Below are 21,395 nucleotides of genomic sequence, written 5' to 3'. Positions count from 1 at the left end.
TAAAGTAAGTGTTTCAAGAATGACGTGGGATGTGCCTTACAGGAAATAATGGTATGTGAATAATCTGTGCAAATAGATTGAAACTTTGAAAATACATGAATTACACATAAAAGTTAATTTAATGTGATCTCAGTTTTTGAATCATTTCCAATCTTTCCTCCAATTGGAATGAGGCAGTAGAAAGAGGTAAAAGGACAGAGAAATACTGTTATATTTTGGGTTCTTTTTTTTCCTGGAAAGTTTTAAAGAATTTTAATAAGAAAAGTGGCTTCTTACATCTCTTCACTATCCATGATATTATGATGTAGGATGCAAGGTTCTAGAGGTACAAAAATTTTATCATTCATATGGGGCAGAAGAAATATCTTGAAAATTTATTTGAATTTCTGATTCAAATGCATTGAGGAATAGATTCAGATAGTTCTGTAAACCCAGACTTTTCATTACCCAGGATTTTGAGGAAAGTCTTTGTACAGAAATAGATTACTTTTACTAATCCACTGACTAAAGCAAATTTCTGAGAGGCTCTTTAGCAAATGTCTAGTTGCAGGCAATTCAATGTGATACTATAATAGCTCTGGAGAGCCCCACACTATTGTGTGAAATGTCACTGGATTTGGAAGAAGGTTATTTGGGCTGGTAATAATAGAAGTGGTCAGCTACTTCTTCAACTTTAATATATTTTTATCTTACAAATCAGAAAATTTCAGTATAAAAGCCAGTGCTGGGAAGAAACTAAATGAAATAAATCCTACTTTATGTCCATCATGGGAAAACTAATTTTATATTAGTTCTGGGACCGCATTCGATTTTAGTCCTGATGTTCCACAAATATAGCCTAACCCAACGTTAACCTTAAATAGTGTAAGAGTCTTTTTATTCTTTCATTTTTAAAATTAATTGATTCATTCATTTCGCAAATATTTACTGACCATGTTGTTTATGTCAGGCATTATGTTATATGCTGGAACACTAACCAAAAGATTACATAATTTGACATAATTTATTTTCTTTAATTGCACTGTTCTCTGCAATAACTGTGAATTAATTCTAATGCAACCCTGCCAGGTAGTTGACACTTAATAGATGAGGGAAAAATGAAGTGCCCTGATGGGAAATGACCTAGAAGGAAAACAATCCCTGTGCTCTTTTACCTCCACTCGGCAAATACTGTTATTTTTCAAACCAAAACACTGGGACACACGTTTCAGAAAGGAATTTTTCTCTTTCGTGAACTTATTTGTGTGAAAGGTTTTAAAGCAATATCAAATTAAATTATACTTGTTCTTTTGATTAATCACCTTACTGAAAAGAAAAAAATGATGTAGAAATTTGGATTGTGTAAGAACGTCTGGAACATCTGGCCACCATATTTCCCCACCATCACTGTGTGAATATTTAAATGCTGTTACTCTGCCTCAGGTTCTCATACCCTATGCTTTCCCCCTCCCACTTTCTTCTTCTTCTTTTTTTAATATGAAATTTATTGTCAAATTGGTTTCCATACAACACCCAGTGCTCATCCCAACAGGTGCCGTCCTCAATACCCATCAGCCACCCTCCCCTACTTCTTCTTTTTATCTTCAAGTTTCTTTTTGTTACCCAGCTTTTTTTCATTTGTTTTTAATCGTGTATCTTCACTGTTGCAATTTGTCTCCCCTGACATACTTGGAAATTTGTAGTTTGTGTTACAAAATGACCAATTTCTGCCTCATTTAATCACATAGAGCAGGGCAGGAACCAGGCCTATGTTCTTTTTTGATATATCCTTAGCACGTGTATTATCTCTTCTTGCTTAGCTTACATGAAGAAGGAAGCATACAAAGGCACACTTCCATGCTTCCCAGTTAATCTATGGATGAAAAGGTCAAAAGTGTTGGAAAGAGTTTTATCTTCTTTCAGCTTTCTATTTTCCTTGCCAAATATTTTCTCTTGGCATCTCCAATTTGGGCCAGGTATTATAGGTGAAAATATGTAGAGATATAAACCACCATTAATCACATTCACCCCTTTCTTATAATGACTGTTTCCTCTTTGATTCGCTCACATTGTGTACAAGGGTGTCTTCCAGCAAAGCCAAGCTTGGGGACAGAGGGAGAAGGTTGGTGTGCAAGAGTGTGTAGGAGCAGAGCAGGAGGAAGGGGCTGGGGTCTATGAAAGAACTCTGGTCCAAGGATGAAATGACAACCAAACTTAAAGGAGCAGCTACAGTAGAATGATAAAATTTTAATAGATTTTAGGTAGAAATGTGTCTATTTAAAACAACTTTAAAAAGCACAAGAAATGTTATAAACAACAATTTCAGAGCAATTTCTACAAGGTCTCAGTATTGAGTTAGCATTCAAAGATGTGATAGGACATATTGAGTTGTTCTATTTTTCTCTCCAGGTTTGCAACACAACCACAGACAGGAAACACGCAGACATCTTCTTGGAGAAGTGTGTTACCGAGTCAATAATGAACATCGTGAGCGGCTTCTTTAATTCCCCATTTTCAGACAACAGTACCAGCCTCCAGGTAACGTAAACAAATACAAAAGCATTCTGACGCATGATTTACTTCCCTCGTTTGAGTAGGAAAAAAGTTTAATCTAACCAGGAAGTCATTTATCACACTTCTGAAGGTTATTTTTCTCTCATATTTTTTATTATTATGCCCCTGAGTTTACCAAACTTTATTTTAAATAAAAAGGCCCCATCTTCTATCTTCAAATTGAATTATTCCTTCTCCCTCTAAGCATAATGGGAATATTCATTTCAGTATATTGGCCGTGTGCCAAATAGTGCAATGAACAGTTCTTTAAATGAACAGGCATTCTGACTCAATAATTCCACTTTAGTAATTTATCCTGAAAGAATTAGCAGGAATTTATATACTAAGATTTTCATTCAAGCATTTATAGTACTTAAAAATTGATATCGACCTTAAATGTCCATGAATAGAGGAATAGCTAAATAAATTATGGTGTGTCTGTAGGGTGGCTTATTACATAGCAATTGGAAATCATGTTTTAAAAGAAATATTTATGACTAAGGAAAATGATTATGAAGTAATATGAAGTGAAACAGGCCCCAGAATTGCAATATAGGATCATCCAAATCTGAGTGTGTTAAGAATATGGGTGCAGGTATACACAGAAAAACTCAGGGAGTAAATATCTTCAAAATCTCGATACTGATTATCTCTACATGGTAGGATTATTGGTGATTTTCATTTCTGTGTTTCCCAAATATGCTACATTGATTGTGTATTACTTTTATAAAAATACCATTTCAGGAGCGGTGGGTTGCTCAGTCGGTTAAGCATCTGACTTCCACTCAGGTCATGATCTCACGGTTCGTGAATTTGAGCCCCATGTCGGGCTCTGTGCTGACAGATCAGAGCCTGGAGCCTGCTTCAGATTCTGTGTCTCCTTCTGTCTCTGCCCCTCCCCCACTCACGCTCTGTCTCTCTTTCAAAAATAAATCAACAGTAAAAAAAATTTTTTTTTAATTCCATTTCAATTATACTTTCTTTAGGGGAAACTTTGAAACTATTAGAACCATATGAAATTGTTTTTGTAGGTCATAATTATTATCTCCTGTACTTTCATGTCATATGAAACCAAAGTATACAATCAGTCAAACAAGCAAACCCAAAACACCTCCTCTATTTATACTGGGAAATAAACCAGAGATTATTAAAGTAAATACTTAAATTCATGTCATTGGCTTCAAAAAATGCCAATTTCTTTCTGATTAAGAATATAGTTAAAATGCAAATAATTGGTTTTCTATAGAGTCTGGCATGGTGCCTGTCACGAGCTGGGTACATAATAAATATTTGTTGAATGAGATATTCTGTGAATGGCACTGACGCTCAAAAAGACCTGATCATAGTTTATTTTGATGAACATTTTTGATAATGCATAAATGCTATGTCAGGAGCATGAATGGTTTAATGGTCTATTTGCATACTTTCTGTTTTCAGACACATCAGCCAGTTTTTATTCAGCTGCTTCAATCTGCCTTCAGGATTTACAATTGCACCTGGCCAAATCCAGCACAGAAATCATCTGTGGAGTCTTGTATCAGAACTTTGGCTGAAGTGGGTAAGTCAGAATGTCAGGTCTTATCTATTTGTACATTTTGTTAAAGAAATTGGGCTTTTGGCTAGTAGGCAATACAAGCGGCTTTCCAGTTTGCAATTTAATAAGAAAGCAGGTATGGGAAAGAGCAATGAGCAGCAAACAGGTCTGAATGTTGCATACTTTTGGGGAGGGGAATATAATTATTCTATTTCTTTTTTTCCAAAATTTAAAATTTATTTATATATTTTTAATTCTTGTATTTCTAAACTTAAATTTAATATTGTATATGACACTAACATAGCTCCAGAAGATTTTACAGAAAGGAGTTTAGTTTGTTACCTCACATTTCATTATAGAATTGTTTCCTCTGTTAAGTAGCCTGGCATCTGAATACCTTCATAGAGCAGTGGGACCTTTTAAGGGTTTTGGTTTTCCAACGTTGTTTGAAATCCATCAGTATTTACTAAGGTTCTGTTGTATATAGAAGCCTTCAGAAATTACAAATGAAATGGAAGGTGAGAGGATTACAGCTAAGGGAAGGTTAATAGATTTTAGAGAGAGTTTCTCATAAATTCCTATTTTCTTTCTTTCTTTCTTTCTTTCTTTCTTTCTTTCTTTCTTTCTTTCTCTTCCTCCCTCCCTCCCTCCTTCTTCCTTCCTTCCTTCCTTCCTTCCTTCCTTCCTTCCTTCCTTCCTTCCTCCCTCCCTCCCTCCCTCCCTCCCTTCCTTCCTCTTTCTTTTCTTTTTCTTTCTTTCTTTCTTTCTTTCTTTCTTTCTTTCTTTCTTTCTTTCTTTCTCTTTCTCTTTCTCTTTCTCTTTCTCTTCCTCCCTCCTTCCTTCGTTCCTTCGTTCCTTTGTTCCTTCGTTCGTTCGTTCGTTCCTTCCTTCCTTCTTTTGTCTTTCTTTCTTGCTTTCTTGCTTTCTTTCCTTCTTTCCCTTTCTCTTTCTTCTTCCTTCCTTCCTTCCTTCCTTTGTTTTTCTTTCTTTCTTTCTTTCTTTCTTTCTTTCTTTCTTTCTTTCTTTCTTCCTTCCTTCCTTCCTTCCTTCCTTCCTTCCTTTCTTTCTTTCTTTCTTTCTTTCTTTCTTTCTTTCTTTCTTTCTTTCTTTCTGTTAAGAGAAATACTGGACTTAAAAAACAGATGAGCTTGAGCACTCTCGCAACTACTGGTGGTTCTGCAGGCATTGGGAAGGGTAACTTGCAGTGTATGTCATCACCGCTGACATTTCTTGAGCAGTCGCCTTGTGCATTGCTAAGCAATTTACTTGCATTGTCTCATTTAATGCCTGGATAGGTTCTTTGTTTATTTACATTTTACACTTGGGAAAAACACAACTATGTAGATTAGGTAACTTGACTAGGGTTAGTTATAGTGTATGCTCAGTAAGTATTTGATAAACGAATAAATGATTTACTAATTAATGACCATCTAAATTTTGTCTTTCCTCCATCCGCAAATTGACCTAAGTGACTGTATATTAACAAGATTTAATGACTGCTCAATTTTAATTTGAATAAATAACCTAAGATAACCTAAGAGGATCAATTTTAAAATTTTAGAACTAAGGAACTAATAGAGTTCATCTCAGTTATTTATTATAAATAAGTAGTAAACTTGATAGATTTTCTATATACAAAAACGAAACAGACTACACTGTGTAAAATGCATTATTCACACTAACAATAAAAATATTAAATACTTAAGAGGAAAGTTATTAACAAGAAACACGAGAGAATAATATACTATATAATACTATATACTATATATAATATATAATGCTATATTGAGGGCTATAAAAATGTATGATAAATAGAGAGCTTTACTATTATTGGATTTAAAACTTCCCTTTCTAGGGATGCTGGCTCTCCTCACATAACTGATAAGCATAATGCTTCAACAGTCAGGAACCCTCCTCCACACACACAGCCTACTTGTGCTTAGGTAACACGTGCGAGGCCAGACCCCACAATGGTGTGTCCCCTGGCAGCCTGGCCTCTGATGCCCTTCTATGAAGGGACCCTCTTTACTTCCTGTGGGTACCCACAGTCTACCTTGAGCTGCCGAGGGACCGTCTTTCCACCAGCGTGGTCCCTGACTCTGCTGGTCACTCCTTCGCATGCATACGCTCATCACGTTTGATACCCTGTGCCAGGCTGTCCCTGAGCATTGACACGCTCCTCACCCCTCCAAGTTCTGATTCGCCACCCCTGGCAGCCTCCCACACAGGCACCTCTGCTTCCTTTTGACTCAGAAGCTCTGGATCACGTCAGGTCTGTGTGCCCTTCTTGCCTAGTGCAGACACTTAACTTTGCTCTTCTCCTCCTACAGATTCTAGGAATGAATCCTTTAAGAACAGAAAGGAAGAAATGAGGGACGAGGCCATAATATAAAGAAGGACACAAAAGAGAACCTAATTCTTACTTTAAAAAGACACACATAACAAAATGTCCAGAAGGATATAAGTAAAATATTAACACTGATGATCTCTGAGTGGTGAAATTATAGGTGTATCTGGTTCTGTTGTTCATGCTTTAGTATAACTTCTTAGTTTTTAATAATATACTTTTAAGCTATAATGAACCATTACCAAAAGCATTTTTATTTGGATGAAATCATCTGGGAAATATTCTAGTCATTAAAAGATAAAATCCAAAGGAAAAGCAAAGCAATAAGATGATGCTATTTTTTTTTTTTTTTACATAGGAATACATTGTCTTAGCTGCCAAGTATGTTTCTATATTTTACATTTTAAGGCCGCCTGCCTTCTTCCTTCTTTCTCTCTCTGTCCTCCTCCTCTTCCACCTCCTTTTTCTTCTCATCCATCTTGTCCTCCTCCTCTTCCTCCCTCAGTATTTAGCAAATGCAATGGAGGAAAAATACCAGTTGGCCCTACACAGAATGTGGAAAGTGTGCTCTTCATACAGTTAAAAATTGAGATGAAGAGGGACGCCTGGGTGGCTCAGTAGGTTGAGCATCCAACTCTTGGCTTTGGCTCAGGTCATGATCTCCCGGTTCCTCAGACTGAGCCCCAAGTTGGGCTCTGTGCAGACAGCATGGAGCCTGCTTGGGATTCTCTGTCCCTCCCTTTGTCTCTGCCCCTCTCCTGCTCGCTCTCTCTCTCTCTCTCAAAATAAATAAATAAACTTAAAGAAAATTGAGATGAAGAACTTTGAACCATAAGTGAGACCCCACGCCATGCTTTCTGAGTTCTGACATCAGTGGTACTTCTTGTGCAGTCAAACCAGTTCTTGCATAACAGGATGGCCCAGTGTTGGAGATTTAAAATAGTCACCAGCACCATATTAGTCTAAAGATCTCTTTTTTTTCCTTAGTTATAAGATTTCACTTTCTATCAATCCTCTACTGGCTTGAACCTTATGATTTAGCAGAATATTTTAGTGACTTTTTGTATGCTATAAAGACATGGGTGATAAAGAGTCTAAAAATTAATTATACCTAAGTCTGTAATCAAGGTAGGTTTGGAAGGGTGATGCTTTGGTGTAAAATCTCAGTTTTATCTTTGTGAGAAGGCATGTTTTCTTTCTCTTCCTCATTTGTCCTTTCCACTCGAGCAGTTATGAAGCTCTGGAAACTTTATCTCTATTGTCCTTCTGCAGGGGGAGGATGTAGCTCTCCTTCATTCCCTTCCATTAAAGCCTTGACTTCCTTTCTGGACCACTGTAGCAATGCAATGTTCTCGCTTGTCTTTCTTTACTTAAATAAATCTGCTACCAGAGTAATCTTCTTGAAGTGAAATTCTCTCTGTTGGTTTATAAACAGTAACAACAAAGTCCCCAGCCTTCAGCACCATCCCTTTGTCTAACAAACTGAGAACAGATTTCTTTCCTTTTTTAAAAAAGTTTATTTTGAGGGAGGAGGGGCAGAGTGAGAGGGAGAAAGAGAATCTCAAGCAGGTTCCATGAGTCAGCACTGAGCCCAACTCGGGGCTCAATCTCATGAACCGTGAGATCATGACCTGAGCTGAAACTAAGAGTCGGACACTTCCCACGCAGGCACCTGTGAGCACAGATTTCTTACTGTAACATTCATGGTCTCTAGAGCACAGCCCTACCTTACCTTTCTGACTGCCTTGCCCGCTGGTTCCCACACAGCTCATGTGACAGAAGACTCAACTATTAGGCCCTAGCCTTGCTCACGCTGTAACTTACTTTCTGTATTTCTGTTTGGTTCTTTTTCTTTTTCTCTCCAGTTTCCACCATTGCCGCTTGTCAGCATCTTTCCCATTATTCAAAATGTTTTGTTCTAATTTCTCCATAAAAGCCATTCTTAACTCCCATATCTAGAGCTGAGCTTACCCCCCTTTGACCACTCACACTTTTCTTATGGTCTTTATTTGATCATAGTTTAGCTCATCCTAAACTATTTCCCCTCTTAGACTTTGAGGGACAATTATTATGAAGTGCCGATCACAAAGACATTGATAAAAAACTATTGTCTGGGATTAAGAAGGTAGAAAGCAAAGTCTGCTTTGTGATAGTGAGACCACATCTCTTTTTGCTTGGGCATGGATGCTGTTCATAGAAAAACATACTCAAAATGAAAGGTGCTCAGAAGTGAGCCTCCACAGTAGTAAAGTGATCTAAACCCAACTTACTTGAATGGTGATTGCAAACATTTGAACTATTTAGACAAAGAAGAGAAAGCTGAGGGTGAACATAAGAATCTTTTGACATTTGAAGGTGATAAGGAACTTCTTTTACAGGAAAAGGGTTATAACTAACATGTGTCAGCTGTAAGAGGCAGATTTTTGTCCTAATATAAAGGATAACTATTTTACAGTTGGTACTCTTTTAAAACCTTAGGGGTCACATTTGATTTTTCTATGTTGTTCAGGCTCTATTGGCTCCATTTCCAAAATATGTCTTTTTTCTTTTCCTGTGTGACACTCTTCTCCAAATTCACCTTCATGTGACGTGGACTACAGAAGCATCTTCTTACTGAATCCCTCACCCCCTGTCTCACTACCATCCATTCCCTACACAGCGGTTAGAACAATCTTAAAATGTACGTCAAGTCGTTATCACTCACCTACTCTCCACTGCACTTGAAACTTGTATTCCTTACCGTGGCTTAGAAAGCCCTTTATCGTCTGAGCCTCGTCTTCTTTTTCTACCTTTCCTTCACTCCTCGCCCAATTCTGCTGGTCCACCCACACTGGCTTTCCTTCTGTTTCTAATCTACACCAGGTTTGTTCTCATCTCAGGGCATTTTCACACGCCATTTCTTCCGTCTGGATCCTCTCCCTCGGCATCCCCCCACCTCGGCCCGATTGTCATATGCTCAGAATGTAAGTTCTCAGTGAAATGTTCCAGAACATTCCATAGACAGTGTCCCACCTTCTTCCTGCTCCTTATCCTATTCTATTATTTTATTTTCCTCTTAGAACTTAACACTGTTTGAAACCATCTTGTTTGTTTATTTATTTTTCCTTCTTGTTGTCTGCTTCTCTCATTAGAATGTAAACTATGAAAGCAGGGACTTTGCCTTATTCACTGACTGGTAGGTCCTGAAAGCGTCTGGATGATCAGGTTAATGAGTGTTTGTTGACTGACAGTAATTCACGGGCTAGGAATTTTGCAGATAGTGAAATTTAGGCTTAGAAAGGTTAAATAACTTGTCCAATTAATAAGTAGTTGAGTTGGGTTTAAAATCCAGGTTTCTCTGAGTATGCCACAGTATGCCATACTGTGTTCCCCCAGAAGTCCTATCTTAGGAAGCCCTAAAAAATAAACTAGAACTTGGCAGTTTGGCTTGCTGAGTAGGGATTTACCTGAAATTTTACAACTCAGGTGCAAAATCATTTTTGTGCTTCACCAACCCTTTAAGAATGCAAAGAGGTGCTACAATTTAACACAATTCATATATGTAAGAATTTGTAATATTGGAGAGAACAAAGAGGATACATATTTAAGAAAAAGTCAAGAGTACACTCTTTTCATAAAGCAAATGTCCAGTGCATTTATAAGTTGGTAAACGCACTCCTGTAATGCAAATATTTATTACAGATCTTCCTTGACTTATGATGGGGTTACATCCTATAAACACCTCCTAACTTGAAAATATCATAAATCAAAAATACACTTAATACAACCTAACCTACAAAACATCTTAACTTAGCCTAGGCTGCCTTAAATGTGTGCAGAACACTTACATTAGCCTACAGTTGGGAAAATCATCCAACACAAAGCTCTTATTCTTTAATAAAGTGCCGAATATCTCATGTATTTATTTTAAAAAAAATTTTTTTTAACGTTTATTTTTGAGACAGAGAGAGACACAGCATGAACGGGGGAGGGGCAGAGAGAGAGGGAGACACAGAATTGGAAGCAGGCTCCAGGCTCTGAGCCATCAGCCCAGAGCCCGACGCGGGGCTCGAACTCTCAGACCGCGAGATCGTGACCTGAGCTGAAGTCGGACGCTTAACCGACTGAGCCACCCAGGCGCCCCTCATGTATTTATTGAATATTATCCTGAAATTGAAAAACAGAATGGTTGCACGGGTGCAGGGCCCTCATGATCATGTGGCTGGCTGGGAGCTGTGGCTCGCTGCCACCTGCCTAGCATTGTGAGAGAGGATTTTACTGCATATCACTAGCCTGGGAAAAGGGAAAAGATCCAAATTCAAAATTCAAAGTACGATTTTTCTACTGAATGTGTACCACTTTTGCACTATCGTAAAGTTGAAAAATTGGTAAGTCAGACCACCATAGCTCAAGAACTTTCTGTGTAGTTACATTTACATAACACTTTGCAATTTGTAATGTGCTCTCAAGTACATAAACTCAACTCATTTATTACCAAAAATTCTTAGTTCTCTTCATTATTTGTACATTAGATACAAAAAGTAGTAAAAGACAAGAGCACTTCCTTCATTAGTGCTTACGCTGCTGAGAGCAGTAAGTATTTATTGAGTGTTGGACGGTGTGGTAAACCTTACGATGTGGACATAATTCTTACCCCATCTCATGATGGGGATGTGAGTTCAGCAAGGTGAGGCAGCTTGCCCAAGGTCACACAGGTACATGAGGACAGAGCCAGGATCTTCAATGCTGACACATGCTACCAGGCATTTGTGATGCCCCACTGTCAAATCAGTTTCAACAAGCATTATTTGTTTTATGCCTTTAAGACACAAAATGTAGATCAAAATGGTAATTTAAGCTATACGTGAAACAAATGCATACAGCTTTCAAATAACTTAAAAAGAATATAAGGAGATTGTGAGTTAAGTTAGTAAGGGTTTGGAGGAAGTCCTTATAGAAAAAAGAGTGCTTCCTATCATTTGTCTCTTTTTCCTTCATGAATACTCCAGAAATATGCTACAGTTTTATCGGTTACTATCAAATGTGTTGAGGCCTTGATCAGTTGTGCATTCCTTATGTCATGTTCAATTTGTCTGATAGAACTTCATAAGCATTTAAAGTTGAAGCTGTGATCAGTTGTGAATGTACCATGTATATCATATTAGGTTTATCTGAATAAACTTCCTAATCTTTTAAAAGCTGAGGTGCTTTTGAGTGATTTGTATCTGCAGAAATTACTGATAGTTACCTCCATTGCTACACTTTTTCCCAAGTTATGTGGAATTTGAAATTGATAGGAAGATACAGGGTCTTAAATGGTAATAAATGCAAATTCCCAGGTAATGTCATAGGCAGGGGGCAGAGGGCTACCTGGAATAAGATATAAATATCTCTATCATTCTCTCCTCAGTGAGGTAAGTTAAGGCTGGTTTAGAAGCAAGTATGGATGGGGATCTCTGGAATAAATGCACACCATAAATGCACTGAGATTTGAGAAATGATAGGGCCATTAAGGCCAGGGAAAGTTTTTTTTGTTTTTGTTTTTTATGTTTTTAAATGTTTATTTTAGTCTTGAGAGAGACAGAGCTTGACCGGGGGAGAAGCAGAGAGAGAGAGGGGGATATGGAATCCAAACAGGCTCCAGGCTCTGAGCTGTCAGCACAGAGCTTGACACGGGACTCAGACCCACAAACCATGAGATCACGACCTGAGCTGAAGTTGGACACTCAGCCGACTGAGCCACCCAGGCGCCCTAAGGCCATGTACAGTTTTAAATGCGCTTGGTCAGTGCCTGTTCCTCAGTTTACTCTTTTACATAAGACACAATAGCACATGTTAGAAGTACTTTGAGAAAAAGCATCCAAAAATTACTTCCATATTATTTCACTTAAAAAAGAATTTTGTTCCATGTGTTTCATAATCTTCAAATGATTTGGGGGGGATTAATGTTGGGTACTTTGTTGGCAACAGAATCTTTTTTCCAAATGGAAATTCTGTAAAATATCTTCTACAAATGGTTTGAATAATGAACATCAATCTTCAAGCCAATTTTGCCCCAAAAATTTGAAATGTAGAAAATAGTAACTCTTTGAGAAGAGAAATTCAGTCTCTATTAAACAAACAAATCCATTTTAATCTACCTATGGTGTTGTAGTTGACTGTGTGATGAGTTTGACATAATGCACTCCTGTAATTCTGATTTTTCAAACTGTCATTATTACTTTTGAAAAATTAAATCTGAATAAGTTACAAGATGGGACAAAATCTTATAAATTTTTCACATATTCATTGGTTCATTGGATTTATAATGACTGTTCGTTATCTGCAATGTTATTATTTTAGTTGTTTGGAAAAACAATCTGTCAAACTGTATTTCCTGTCCTCAATGAATTTCTAGTACATTGGGAGTAAACAACATGTACAGAGATCACAAAGCAGAATAAGTATCTTAACTAGCAGTGCTAAGTATCCTATCTGTTACAAAATTTTAGAGCCTGAGATAGATAGTGCCTGGAGCCTCTGTAGGTACTCAGTGAATATTTATTACATGAATAAAATAAATGGATGAATATACGTAAATGAATGAATATCCTACTCTTGTCATTGGCTGCATAAGATCTTATTATGGGCCTATATTCTAATTTATTTAACCCCATTGCTGGATATTTATTTTGTTTCAAATTATTTTGCCTATGAGGAAGAATAAGGTAAATACCTAGGAGTAGGATTTCTGGGTTATTTATTTTTTATTCATTTATTTAGTTAGTTTCATGTTTTTATTTAAATCCAGTTAGTTAACATACAGTGTAATATTAGTTTCAGGTGTAGAATTTACTGACTCATCACTTCCATACAACACCTGTGCTCATCACATGTGCCCTCCTAGCCCATCACCTATTTAGCCCATCCCCCTACCCACCTCCCCTTCAGGGAATCTTCAGTTTTTTCTGGGTATTTTAATTTTGACAGACACTGTCCTCTGAAGAGATTGTTTAATTTACATATCACCAGTGATGTAGGAGAGCATCTTCCTCCTCGATAGCATGTTGTTGCCAAATTCTTAGATCTTTGCCAATTTTAACATGTCATTATAGATAATTACAAATATTGTTATAGAAGATATCATTCTAAATAACAGTATTGTTATATATGTGTTTCTCTTTTTATGAATGAAGAAAAAAATCTGTCCGTATGATGGAGTCCTTGATATTTCCTTTTCTGTGGATTTACTTGTGTTTTGCCCACTTTCCCTAAAGGTTTTGTTTTTTTAACCTTAATACTTTCTCAATCATTAATTTATTAAGAAAATATGTTCTTTGCCTATAAGTAACATTTTTAAAAAGTTTTTCATTTGTCATTTGAATTTTTATTTTGTTTTATTTTTTTGGCATGCAGAAATTTAGTTTCTTTCAGGCTTTTTAGGTTTTCTTTCATCTTCAGAATGGCCTTGATCAGACTGAGTTTTGTTTTTGTTTTTAATTCCCATTGAGAATTTTCATGATTTTGGTTTTTCTGTCTGTCTGTTTGTGTTCTTGGTGTGGCTGTTTACAATTTCAAGCTGTCTGGAATATATTATGTTATAAGGTAGAAGGTATGGAGTCAACTTTATTTTTTCCAGATGATCAGTCAGGTGTGCCAATAGTAGTTATTGCATAACCCATAAAACTATAAAATTATTCAATTTGGGCATTAATTGAGTGTATGTTGACTGCCAAACAGGAAAGATGCATTTTGTATCTTTAATGTTCTTCACATTTAACAGCACTCGTGCTTCAATAGAGACTTACCCTGGATATTATGACATGATACAGAAAAGACACCACACTGCCCACCCCATCACACCTTCTTTGTGGGCCAACTGTTGTGGTTCTTGTGGGCCCACACAGTCAGGCTAGACAACCAACCAAGTGTTCTAATTAGTGCTGATTCTTTCTGTTGCCTTTCTTTCCCCCAACTGTCAGTTTATCTCTCTAAGCATTTTTTTCCACGGCACCCATCACTGCAATATGTGTGTTCTCAGAGATTTTGTTCTGGCAGACACCATCAGTGATGTTGTCTAATTAAAAATTTTCACACAATAGGCAATATTTAATGAATAATAATTAGAAGTAGATTTCGATTATATCTTAAGATCACTGCAAAGACTAGTCATATCCAGAGAATTTTCAGAATTTATAAGCCTAATTAGTAGGTTAGCCGAATCATCAAAATACCTGTGAGTCAAGATAGCTCATTTTAGAGAACTAGCTATTGCTAGGCAGAGCTCTACAAAAGATAAATGTATTAATAACAACCCATCCTTTCTACCATTAGTTTTTTTAAGAACTCCATATACTTACTCTCTGACAAAATATCATTAACAAGGTATGATCCCAATTGCATTCTAATTCAGAAGAGAAATAGGAGGATTTCTTTTTTAAATGTTTTAAACTTTAACGTGACTCATTGCATTAAAGCACACAGTTGGAGTTAATGCTATAGGCCAGAAGAGTGACTGACTGTAGTAAATTCATTAGTTCTCCCTTAATGAGAGGGGGGGGGGCAGTGAACAGCCAGTAATCCAAAATACAGCCTAGTTCACATGTCGATATACTGTACTCTTCATACCATAATTTCCCTAATTTAATAAAAGTAAGATAAATTTGGATTATTTTTTTGGTTGCATTCTAGCTTTTAGGTTTTTGTAAGCCTTTTCTTTTTCTAGTCACAATTTTCTTTTCTGCTTTAATTTTTAAATAATATATGGAAAGCTAATTAGCATTGTCAGCTTTGCTTTTGAATTACTATTTATAATATTTTGACAGTGTAGAGAATCTATTTCAGGCCATATCTTTAAAAGGATTCATATTTTTATAATTGCTTGAAAAATTTTTATCATTATCTCCACAGCTGACTTATTTTAATTCAAATTCTCTTTTCCCCAATTGCATAGTTAATTTTCTTTTATTACTTAAAAATTGTGATCTAGCCCTCGGCTAGAGTTAACCTTAGGCATGACAGAGTAGTGTATTTTACTCAGTTAATCTATAATGTACAATTTGTGCTAAGTTAGGAGACTAGAAAAATACCAATGAAAGTAGTACAATTTGAGGAAAGCAAGCAAACAAAAACCCCTATCGGCAAAGTCTGGGCCAGTGAATTCTCCTGAAGCTGGTGTGTCCATGCTGTTGGTCGTGGTGGAATAGTGGCCGCAACATCTGGGATGGGTGAGATTCCCCTGAGATGGCTAATTAGAAGCCTGCCCTGCTGAGATGAATAGAAGTGCTGTCATTGGACTGCATCTCCACTGGTGTCATTAGAAAAATAATTCATTGAGGGGCACCTGGGTGGCTCAGTAAGGTTGAGCGTCCGACTTTAGCTCAGGTCCTCCTCATCTAGCAGTTCATGAGTTCAAGCCACGCATGGGGCTCTGTGCTGACAGCTCAGAGCCTGGAGCCTGCTTCGGATTCTGTGTCTCCCTCTCTGCTCCTCCCTGGCTTGTGCGCGCTCTCTCTCTTTCTCTCTCCCAAAAATAAATAAATAAATAAATATTTTTAAAAAAGAAAAATATTCATTGAATACTTCTTTGTGTACATTCTATTCACAGCAACAGCACTTCCTTGATGGTCAGTTGTACCTAATGTACCTGATTCCTAAAGGGGAGATACATCCCAATCCCCTCCTCTATTTTTTTTTTTAAATGTTAGTGTAAACTTGGCTATGATATATTTTGAGGAACATTGAAGTTTATCAATTTTTATTTTTTTGTTGCTTAGAAAAGAACATAGAACAGTATTGTCTTCTGTTTGACTTTCGGATGTTTAAAGCAAGTCCAGCTTATTTGTTAAGGAGCCAGAAAAGGAAGAAAGTCTCGCCAGGGCTTGATCGTGGCGCAGGACTGAGTATTTACACAAATATGTGCAGCTTGGCGGTGTCGAGGCCGTCTGTCCTTCAGATGGAACAGGAGTGAGGTTGCTCTGCTGTGTGTGATGGACATAGACAGCGACATTGTATGCTTTGGAAAAAAGGACGTTTATAATGAATATCGGGAAAACATTCACTAGGGAAATCTAGGCAGTGGTACAATTAATTGTTTAGGGTTGCCTTAGAGCTTTATTATTTCCTTAAACTTCAGCTAGAGCTCTTGTTTAAATCAGTAACTTTTTATATTGGTAGCTAAAATTACCTGTTTTCAAAGAAGTTTCAAAGTATCTCTCAGCTTCAGAGAATTTTCACCAGCATAACTAGTATTATTGCTGCTTCCATTATATGAAGGAAGCTGTATTCTCTCTGTCTCTCTTTATTCTTTCTTTCCTACTTCCATTCATTTAAAAAAGTCTTCCAGGGACTATCACAGTATTTTTTTTAAATTTTCTAAAAGTTTATTCTTTTTTTTTTTTTTTTTTTGAGAGAGAGAGAGAGAAAGAGAGAGAGAGAACAAGTGGGGGAGGGGCAGAGAGAGGGAGACAAAGAAACTAAAGCAGACTCCAGGCTTTGAGCTATTGGCACAGGGCCTGATGTGGGGCTCGAACCCATGAACTGTGAGATTATGACCTGAGCCCAAGTTGGATGCTCAACTGACTGAGCAACCCAGGTGCCCCAATCACAGTAACTTTAAATAATATCCTTACATCTCTGTATCTTGATTTAACAGCTGTAAATAATGTCCATATCTCCACGCTGAAAAATGAGGAACTTAACATGTTGACTTTGTTTTTATTTCTTCTCTCCCACTCTATGTTCTAACTATTGTTAAGTAGATTATTGCTTTTACATCGTTATGATTTATGGAATTTGTATTCTATTTGGAAATATAATGAAATATTTTATAGGGTGATAAAATTTAAAAATCAGTGATCAGACTTTACAATATTATGAGATGTAAATATTTTTCACTCTGTAACCATTAGAGACAAGGATGTCATGTAATGATATTGAAACTTTTCCAACTGGAAGGAAATTTTCCAGCCATTAATGTCTAATGGATCTTCTTTCATTTGTGTCTTGCTTTATTCTCTTCTTCAGGTTCATACTCAGTTGCCATGATTTCTCATATTCACACTGACATTTTCTTGGATTCCTGTCTCTCTTTTTTCTTAGTGATTTTCATAGCTGGTTTTGAGAAAATTTTCTGAGACATGTTCTGAAATGTTTTTATTTGAGTATCACTTTTGATTTTCAGTTTAGATGGGTGTAAACTCCTAGTTTCAAAGTTTGTTGTCCATTAGCTCTTAAAGGTATAATACTACTGATTCTAGCCTTCAATATTGATGGTGAGAAGTTTGGTGCCAGTATTTTTTTCTGTAGGAATCCTATTTTTTTTCCCCTAGGAGTTCTTGCCATTTTCTCTTGGCTATTGGCATTTATATTACTTTCATAGGGCCACCATAACAAATTTCCAGAACTAGGTGGCTTACAATAATAGAAATGTACTATTTCACAGTTTTGGAGGTGGAAAGTCTAATCAAGATGTGAGTGGCACCATACTCTCTGAGACTTCATACCTTTCTCTTAGCTTCCAGTGTTCCTTGGCAGTCCTTGGCATTCCTTGAGTTGAAGCTGTGTACGTCCAGTCTCTGCTTTCATTTTCACGTGGCGTTCTTCTCTCTCTCTCTCTCTCTCTCTCTCTCTCTCTCTCTCTGTGTGTGTGTGTGTGTGTGTGTGTTTCCCTTACCCCTTTCTTATAAGGACACCAGTTGTATTGGATAAGGGCCCACCCTAATTTAGTATTACTTTATCTTAACTTGATTACATTTGCAAAGACCCTATTTCCAAATAAAATCACATTTACAGGTACCTATGATTTAGACTTGAATATTCTTGGGAGGCACAATTCAACCCACGATAGCATTGTCAGTTTTTATCAGAATATGGTCAATATGCTTGCTTATTTAATCCTTTTAACACACAGTGGGCCCTTTCAGTCTGAAGACATAGGTCTTTCTTCAGATCAGGTAAATTGTCATTTATTATTTTCTTAATAATTTTTTCCCTTCCTTTGTCTCTTACGTTTTTTGATGAAACTTATACATTTTAGATATTTGACTTCCTGGATGACTCTTTCTGTTTCATATTCTCTCTGTTTTATTCTCCCTTTTCATCTTTTATGCTTTATGTTCTAGAAGATTCTTTGACATTCCCAGATTATGAACTTGGTATTTATTCTTATTCTTTTCTTTTTCAGCCAGTTTGAAATCTTTATATGTGCAACTATATTTTCATTTCCAAGATTTCTTTATTTTTCTGATTTGCTAATTTGCTAATGCTCACATTTTCCGAGGATGATAATTAGAATTATTTAAATATTTTTTGTACTTCTTTGAATCATTTCTGTTTTTTACTGGGGCCAGTTATTCTTTTTTTTTTTTAAGTTTATTTATTTATTTTTGAGAGAGAGACAGAGAGAGGGAAAGAGAGAATGTCAAGCAGGCTCTGCACTGTCAGCATGGAGCCTATATGGGGCTCGAACTCACAAACCATGAGATCATGACCTGAGCCAAAACCAAGAGTCAGATATTTAACCAACTGAGCCACCCAGACACCCCATGGGGCCAGTTATTCTTAATGATGATAGTTTTCCCTGTGATTCTTGGTGGTGTGTTCATGGTTATAAAGGTCTTTAATGACTACATGGGCTCCACTTCAGTTTTGAGGGGTTTCTCTACTAGCATTTCCTGTGTAAATGACAGGTCTGACCCAGAGTTCTAAGTGAGGGGCTGAATAAATGATTCAAGCTTTCCTTTGGAGTGTGTGTGTGTGTGTGTGTGTGTGTGAAGCAGAAGACCAGCTGAGAATACTGACAAGTGTTAAAATAGGAGAGCTTTGCTCAGGGGTTAGAGTCTTTTGTATATTTTCTCTTTTTGCTGGAGCTGCCTCTTCTCTCTTCCCTATTCGACTCCATATTTGATGAGGATCTTTGGAGTTACTTCAAGCCCTGTTCTGCTTCTCTGTCAAGTCCCGACACCTTCATTTGGCATTCTCTCCAGACAGGTATTTCACTTTCATGAGAAAACATTTCTGCAGTTCCCTAACTTTATCCTCTGGATAAAACTTGCTGCTGCTAACTTCTCTGCTTATGCTAGTGAGAGGGAGGAGGGCCTTGGCTTCCCAGCGGTTCACATGCTATGCTTTAACGAGTTGCCCTGATGACTCCCCTGTACCCCATTACCACTCTTGGTGTTCGTTCACTATATTCTGAGGAAGACCTGTTCTAACTCTTAGCTCTTGTAGAGCGGTGTATATTCTCTCCTTTTCTGAGGGACCAGTCATATCCTCATTCTGCTTGTAAAAATGCCTCAACATTTCTGTTTTCCTTATGGCAAGTATTCTCATTTTTTAGTACTGTGACGTAAGTCTGATGAAATACACATTTCAGTAAATTTTGGGAAGAAGGACATGTACCGTGTGCCCTCTTCAAATGCAAATTTTTAAGTACTCTTCAAGTTTTTATTTTTTTCTTAAGACGTTTCACTAGCTGGAATTCTGCATGAGTGCTCATGTGTGTGCATACACACATGCACATCAGTTGTACTAATGAGCGGACTGGCAGGATTTTATCATGTGTTTTGTGTCTCCTTTCATATTTTCCTCGGCAGTTGGGAAAGTACAAATTTTCATGGTTGTTATACACTGTTTTTCTATATTGATGCTCTATGAAGTTCATTTCAAACATTAATCATCAAGAAATCAAACAAGTTCTTGAATGTTTAATGAGCCCAGTTTAATAATTGGTCATAAGAATTGAAATACTTTCAGGTTAAATGCTTTTGTACTTATAGAAAAGAATTCAATGGCAGAGTTTAAAGATTTGATTTTTTTCTTTTTTTCCTAGTTTTACTTAAATATAATTGACATATTATATTGGTTTAGAGTATACAACATAATGACTTAATATATGAATATATTGCAAAATGATTACCACAATAAATTTAGTTAACATTCATCACCTTAGGTAGTTAGAATGTTTTTCTTGTATGAGACCTTTTAATATTTATTCTCTTTAACAAATTTCAAATATATGATACAGTATTGTTAACTATAGTCACCATACTGTTCATTACATCATAGAACTTATATTTTTTTTCTTTTTTATTCTATGCTTATAAGACCATTTTAGTAATGTGTAAGAAGCTTTAGTCAGATTAAGAGAAAAATATTTTAAACCTTTCTTTTTCAGCAAAGAATCGCGGGATTGCCATTCCAGTGGATTTGGACAGCCAAGTGAATACTCTTTTCCTGAAGAGCCATTCTAATATGGTGCAGAGAGCAGCTATGGGTTGGAGACTATCTGCTCGCTCTGGACCACGTTTTAAGGAAGCTCTTGGAGGGCCTGCTTGGGATTATAGAAACATCATTGAAAAGTTACAGGTACAATAATAGCATGCAATGGCTTACTATTTTCTAAATTATAATTTTTAATATATGTAGTAACACAAATAAAATATGGTTAGAAATGTCAAATTCTAATTGGGGACCAGGCTTTACTTTACAATTCCCTACCAATACTACTCTTTTCAATTTTTATTAATGTTTGTTTATTTATTTATTTATTTATTTATTTATTTATTTATTAATATAATTTGTTGTCAAGTTGGCTAATACACAGTGTATACAGTGTGCTTTGGTTTTGGGGGTATCTTTATTTGTTTTTGAGAGAGAAAGAGAGACAGAGCATGAGCATGGGAGGGGAGACACAGAATCCAAAGCAGGCTCCAGGCTTTGAGCTGTCAGCACAGAGCCTGACACGGGGGTTTCAACTCACAAACCGCGAGATCATGACCTGAGCTGAAGTCGGACACTTAACCAACTGAGTCACTCAGGCACCCAATACTATTCTTTTTAAAAACATAGCTTCTATGTAAATGTTGTTTAGTTATTTTTAGTGAGTATGTATTACTTAATGTATTTGATAGTATAGTAATGAGTTGTAATATCAAAACAATACCATGATAATAAGATTTGGAGAAATAAGTTACCATAAATTCTCATGTAATAAATTAAATATTCATAACCTTGTTTCAGTTT

At 36.6% G+C, this 21,395-nt stretch overlaps 1 protein-coding gene across 2 annotated transcripts in view; it reads left to right on the top strand.

Annotated features, from left to right (window-relative positions):
* Positions 1 to 21,395, top strand: part of ITPR2 (inositol 1,4,5-trisphosphate receptor type 2) — a 487,005-nt gene that overhangs the window by 234,398 nt on the left and 231,212 nt on the right. For both annotated transcript variants that reach the window (XM_042991994.1, XM_042991993.1), the window contains exons 33-35: positions 2,389 to 2,517; positions 3,970 to 4,090; positions 20,548 to 20,738. In XM_042991994.1, the coding sequence (XP_042847928.1) occupies positions 2,389 to 2,517; positions 3,970 to 4,090; positions 20,548 to 20,738 (441 nt within the window). The remainder of the gene's footprint in view (positions 1 to 2,388; positions 2,518 to 3,969; positions 4,091 to 20,547; positions 20,739 to 21,395) is intronic.

Source organism: Panthera tigris, chromosome B4, assembly GCF_018350195.1.
Source record: "Panthera tigris isolate Pti1 chromosome B4, P.tigris_Pti1_mat1.1, whole genome shotgun sequence".
NCBI classification, from domain to species: Eukaryota; Metazoa; Chordata; class Mammalia; order Carnivora; family Felidae; genus Panthera; species Panthera tigris.
This window is presented reverse-complemented; position numbering and strand designations above follow the sequence as displayed.